At 46.0% G+C, this 6,458-nt stretch overlaps 1 protein-coding gene across 1 annotated transcript in view; it reads left to right on the forward strand.

The window, feature by feature from the left end:
- Positions 1-6,458, forward strand: part of Plcl2 (phospholipase C like 2) — a 192,686-nt gene extending 186,228 nt beyond the window's left edge. Inside the window, exon 7 of the mRNA XM_075980960.1 lies at positions 5,686-6,458. Within this exon, the coding sequence (XP_075837075.1) occupies positions 5,686-5,865 (180 nt within the window). The 3' untranslated portion in view covers positions 5,866-6,458. The remainder of the gene's footprint in view (positions 1-5,685) is intronic.

The raw sequence follows: 6,458 nt of genomic DNA on the forward strand, positions 1-6,458 counted from the left end.
AGTCTGCACATGGAAGGCCCACGTGGAGGGGACCTGCTGGTTTCAGTAGCCTAGAATAGTGAGGGCTAAGTGAAGGAGGCAGGAGATATGGGGATAAAATGCCAGCAGTGGGGTAGGACTCAGAGACACAAACAAGGACTTTGATCCTCACTCCAAGCAGAACTCACTAAAGGGTTGTAAGCTAAGAAAGAGAAGATGTGTTATGACCTGGTCATGCTGACAGTGGGGTCAGAGAAAGATGACGGTAACTTAGAGCGTGCGGTGCGAGTGAGGCTGGCACGAAGCTGAAGAACTTGATCTGAAAGCCCAGGCAGAAACTACTGCTCGCAGGTGCAATGGCTGAAGTGATAGAGGAGCCAGTGGCAACACCAGGGTCACTGCGTCAGGGACTTTAGGAATGGGGTTGCTCTAATGAAGGGAAGCTTGTGCAGAGAAACATGGGGTCCAGAGCTCAGTTTGGAACATGTTAAGCCCTAGAGGGTATTACAGCTAGGCATTTTCACTGAATACCAACTAATTTTCATTAACAAAAGTAATATTCAAGGAGTAATCAATAGAGTTGAAAACAGTAAATAAGCTTTAAAAAATTAACAAGTCAAAAATCTGTTTAATAAACAAACATAAAAAAATCAATAAACCTCTAGCTAGGCTGAGTGGGGAAAAGATATGACAAAAATTACTAGTGGATAAAATAAAAGAATTTCATATCCTATGGACATTCAGAGATTATCAAGGGAAGATCGTAAAGTACTCTGTGTCCACAAACTTGGTGACATACAGGGAATGGACCAATTTCTTAAGAAGTCTATTCTTCCAGACTCACTCTGTAAGACTGCTATCACCCTGATAGTCAAACCAACGACAAAACCCTAAGTATAACCTGATGTTCTCAACGGTGTAGGGGAAAATGTAATACCTTGTGTCATATGTATTGAAATATGCAGTTGGATATTTAACATATTAACACACGGATTAACTCGTGTAACAGCACATTGGGAAGAAGGAAATGCAGTCCTAGCGGTGGATGCAGATAATTCCATGGATCCCAGCACCCGCCCATAGTCCATTCACAGTAGAGTGGGGGGGGGGGGATGCGTCAACACCGCTAGGATATCTGCAGATGCCTGCAGCTCACAGCTCACACACTAAATGCTTTGTGTAAGAACCTCAGCAACACCGTTACTGCACCAGCTCTCAGCACTGAATCAGAAACTCTAGCCAATGCAGTAAGATATAGGGTGCAGATAGAGAAGGAATAAAAAGACTTGTTTTTGTTCAATGGTGAGATGATTGTTTATGTACAATACCTGAAAGAATTAATAAGTAAAAATTCCTTGAACTGTGTTCTGATATGTTTTGTGTTGCTGAGATGCACTGGTTAGTTTTGATTTCAGCTAGACACAGACTAGAGTCATCTCAGAATAGGGAGCCTCAGCTGAGAAACGCCCACCAGTTTGACCTGTGCACAGCCTTTGGTGCATTTTCTTAATTGGTGATTGATGTGGGGAGCCCAGCTCATCGTGGGTTGCTTTACTCTTGGGCATGTGGTCCTGGATGCTATATGAACACAGGCTCAGCAAGCCATTGGGAACAAGCCAGTAAGCAGCACCCCTCCATGGCCTCTGCATCAACTCCTGCTTCTGGGTTCCTGCCCTGACTTCCCTGGATGATAAACTATAAACTGTAAGATTAAACAAAGCCGGGTGGTGGTGGCGCACACCTTTAATCCCAGCACTTGGGAGGCAGAGACAGGTGAATCTCTATGAGTTCAAGGCAGCCTGGTCTACAAGAGCTAGTTCCAGGACAGGCACCAAAGCTACAGAGAAACCCTGTCTTGAAAAACCAAAACAAACAAACAAAAAATTTAAATAACTCCTTTCCTTCCTAAATTGCTTTTATTTTTGATGTTTTATCACAGCAGTAGAAAAATAAGACATATGCTAAACGCTATGATCAAAAGCAACTCTGGGGAAGAAGAATTTATTTGAGGTTACAGGTCACAGCCTGTCATGGGGGAAGCCGGGCAGGAGCTGGAGGCAGGAACCGAAACTGCTCCCTGGCTTGCTCAGCTTGCTTTCCCTACATAGCCTACGACCATTCTTCTGGTGGAGACACTCACTGTGGTTTGAGACGTGCTGCATCAATTAGCGGTCAAGAAAATGCCCCACACATGCCCATCGGCCAGTCTGACGGGGACATTTCCTCAGTTGTGGCTCTCTCTTGTTCCCAGATGTGTGAAGCTGACAGCTGAAGCTGACTGTCACAGACTGTAAAGTCGGTGTTTTTAGCTGACAGCTGAAGCTGACTGTCACAGACTGTAAAGTCGGTGTTTTTTCGAAGTTGCAGTATGCAGTTACTATACAAAAACCACTTCTTCTATACCAACAAAGGGGAATTGAATTAAAAAGCACATTAGCACACGCATAAGTAAAATCTTTAAGTATCAATTTAGAAAAAAATATATTAAACTAACATGAGGAAAACTATAAACTATAAAATGCTGGCCAAAAAATCCAAAAGGACTAAACAATGCAGGATGGATATATGTGAACTAGAAAGGATTCGTTAGGCTACAGCATCAGTCTGGCTAGTCCAACAGTGGACCCTGGCAGGGACAGGAGCCTGGTGATTGCTTGATCCCCAAGACTGGAAATCTCAGCAGTCCCAGTCTGGCTCAGGAGCTGATTTCCGGAGAGATGTTGGCCTTCAGTCTGTGATAGAATGCCAAAGAAGTCAGCTCTCCTGTCAGTGAAGGAACCCCTCCACAACAGGATAGGTGAACGAGTGTGAGGGCAAACAGCAAAAAGTGAAGTCCTTCCGTGTCCTTTTCTATGGGCTGCTACTAGAAGCTGGGGTCCAGATTTATTGTGGGTCTTCCTGACTAAGATCTGACTAAGAGTTGAGTTCCAGATGTAGTCAAGTCACATCCAAAATTAGCCGTCATAGCGTCCATAGATGTGACTCCGTGTTGGCAAGCGCTTGATGCTGTTCAACTGGACTTGTAGATTAATTACAATTCCAACCAAAATCCCAGCCCCTTATTTTGCGTATACCAACAAGCTGATTCCAAACTGAATGTCAACACTGAGAAGAGCCCAGAAATGCAGCATTTAATGGGGAAAAAAAACTATAGTAATATTACTGAAGTTGGGGTGGGGGCATTGAAACTACCTGATTTAGAGGTCTGCTAAAATTTTATAGTAACTAAAACACCGTGGTATTAGCAGAGCTGCAGGCAACTTCAAGGAGCACAATTGACTGAGCAGAGGCACCTCAGTAAACAAGGCAAAGACTCTTTTCAGTAATTAATTCTGAAGCGACCTAATGTCACATATGAAAACTGACTTGGGGCACATGGACTATGGGTCTGAAGGGGAAGCCAGAACTAATGCTAAGGAGACGGCGGGCAACTGTGGTAGTATTGCGTGTGACAGTGAGAGTCGTAGACTTGCCACCATAGACACTGATCTCGTTATAACTAAAACTGCTCTGTGAAAGACAGTGTCAAAGGAGGACGCAAATTATAAGAAAATCCTTGCCATCAGATAAAGGAGTGATTTCCAAATAGGTGGCGTTCTCACAGGTCAGCCATTAGGGCTCAGGTCAGTCTGGCTTTCAGAAAGCCTGAAGACGTGTGGCCAAAAACAGTATCCAGAAGATGAACGAAACAGTGTTCAAAATTGTGTTATTATAAATTCAAAATTGAGACAGTGAGTTGCCAAGACATTCTTATTAGGCAGCACCAAATGCTGGCTGAGAGGCAGAGCGGCAGGACTTCGTCCACTACTGGCCGGATTGAGAATGGTGCCTGGGAAAACAGTGTGATGGCGTTGTAAGAAACTGTGCATGTCTTACTAACATGATAAAGCTATCACACTCCTCGGCATTTATTAAAATGACTTGAAAAATTATGCCCAAAGACTTAAAAAAAATTGCCAGAATGTGGAAGTAGCCTAGATGTCTTTGGTAGGTGAGTGGATAGTGGATAAGTAAACCATGGCCTATCCAGACAAGGGTGCATTGTTCAGTGCAGAAACACAAATAGGAAAAGCTATCAGTGGTAGACAGTAGATGTTGACTTGTTGGTGACGCGGGGAGCAGTGTGGCAGCTCTGCCGTCTCACGGGAACTGCGTCTTAGCAGTGCACAGACACTTTCTGTGTTACAGTGGAAGAGGTCTTACGCTATGGGAATGAAGACAGAATAGTAGTCCTCTATACCCAAGGTGCACACGGCAGCCCCGCCCCCAGAGCCAAGTGACATGGTAGGCAAACTACACAGACCCCTATCGGCCCGGATTTTAGACCAACTGTGCCAGTCCCTCCCCGTTTTCTTCCTGACATGTGTTGGTTACTATGTATCAGGCCGATGGTCAGACTTCATACAGGGCTAAACTGGGCTGAGAGCACAGAGCAGCGGGCCTTCCCTTCCCTGTCCCCTGCAGACTCGGTGAGGGCTGCTCTGAGCTCACTCAGCACTTTGGAAGGCCTGTTGGCAGGCTGATTTCACAGCAGGGTTGTCACGGGTAGGGGAGATAAGGGAGCACAGGAGAGATCTTTGTAGCCCTGGGCTAGTGTGGCTTAACTGCTTGAGAGAAAGTAACAAACAGCTAAGTAGCACACTGCAAATGTCATGCCCTGGTTCTGATATTGTACTACAGTTGTGTGCATTGTCACGCAGATATGTCTGGGTGTGTGCCACACGATTCCTCATGTAGAAATCCTTTTTTACCCCTGGTGACAGAAATGACTCTAAGTATGGTTGGGTGAACCAGTGCCCGCGTCACTTCCCGGAGCATGACAGCTCCCATAGTCAGTGTCACCAGGGTCTCCTGTGGGCTTTGCAGGCAGCTCTACCACCCCAGCATTTGCATGGTGTTTTAGTTAGAGTTTGAATGTGAATGCCCTGTAGGACACCCTAGCCGGTGGCACTGTTCTGACCACTGTGTGACCTTTGGAGGTGGAACCTTGCTAGAGAAAGGGCTGGCTTGAGGTTTTATGGTCCAGCCTGACCTCCAGTATCTGCCTCCTGGCTACAGACACAATGTGAGGAGCTGTTCCCTATTCCTGCACCACCATGACCTCCCCATGATGATGGACGCTAGCCTTAAACTATGAGTCTAAATAAAGCCTTCTGCTGGGCAGTGGTGGCACACGCCTTTAATCCCAGCACTGAGGAGCTGACAGGTGGATTTCTGTGAGTTCAAGGCCATCCTGGTCTATGGAACTGAGTTCCAGGACAGGCTCCAAAATTACAGAGAAGCCCTGTCTCAAAACAAACAAACAAAATAAACATAAATAAATAAATAAAGTCTTCCTCTCTTGAGTTGTTTCTGTCATCTGTGTTCTCAGAGTGAGAAAGGTAACTGTCCATGGCATAGCGACATAAGGACATAAGTGTCGTCAGCTTCCCAGGAACGGGGCCACCCCTCCAGGAGGGGAACATCTATAGGACAGTTTATTTCAGGGTTTTAAAGCAAGCATTAAAAGGAACAATCAAGATTAGACTGGCAGTCACTGAAAGAGCTGACTTAAGCAGTCCAGAGAGCAGTCTGCTCCTAGAAAGGTGGCCATGTTTTAAGTAGAAGGTGCTGAAAAGTTCTTGTGTTTGCACAGAAGGTCTGTACTGCAGAGCCCAGCAGTGGTCATGTCTGTCTAATGCTGTCTAATCACATGTTTTGTTCTAGGGACAAGCGGATCTTTTGAAATATGCTAAGAATGAGACGTTGGAGAACCTGAAGCAGATCCATTATGCAGCTGTTTCGTGTGGACTGAACAAACCAGGCACTGAAAACTCTGAGGCCCAGAAGCCACGCCGGAGCCTGGAAGTCATCCCCGAGAAAGCCAGTGATGAAAATGGAGACTAAGGGGCCTCCCTGTCACTGGAGAGCCACAGCCCTCGGGCCAGTCACTAGGGAGACTATGGGGTTTCAGAGCACAACCGGAACACCCAACTGCAGTCTGCTGCAGCCGTGAATGGCTGTAGCAACCCTTTGTGAAGACAAATAAACTCGTTAACAAGAAATTCTATCCCTGGCCCAAACAAGCTGTGTTTGTATTCAGAACGCCCTGCGTTCCACTGTGAAGAACAGTGTATTCGCTCTAGTTCCACAAGAAGCAGACCATCCCTATGTGAAAACAGTTGGCTCCGGTGACGCAGATCAGATTGCTAAGTTTATATTTATTAGTGAGAAGGCTGATCTGCTGTCTTACTGTGTGTGCTTGCCAGTCTTGGGGCTGTGGAGGGCTTGGTGGCATGCTTGCTGAGCCATAACTACTAAGCAGAGTGTCAGAGCCGGAGAGCGGAGCACAAGGAAGCACAGTGGACTAAGGCTGCCTGGCTGAAGACGGTCTGTGTCAGCGTGGGCAGCTGGGTGGACGTGGCACCTTGTACATGTTTTTCATTGTATAATGTAGTGTTCACATTAAAGATATCTTTTATGATATTTCTCCAACAGCA

This window comes from Microtus pennsylvanicus, chromosome 7 (genome assembly GCF_037038515.1).
Source record: "Microtus pennsylvanicus isolate mMicPen1 chromosome 7, mMicPen1.hap1, whole genome shotgun sequence".
Classification (NCBI taxonomy): Eukaryota; Metazoa; Chordata; class Mammalia; order Rodentia; family Cricetidae; genus Microtus; species Microtus pennsylvanicus.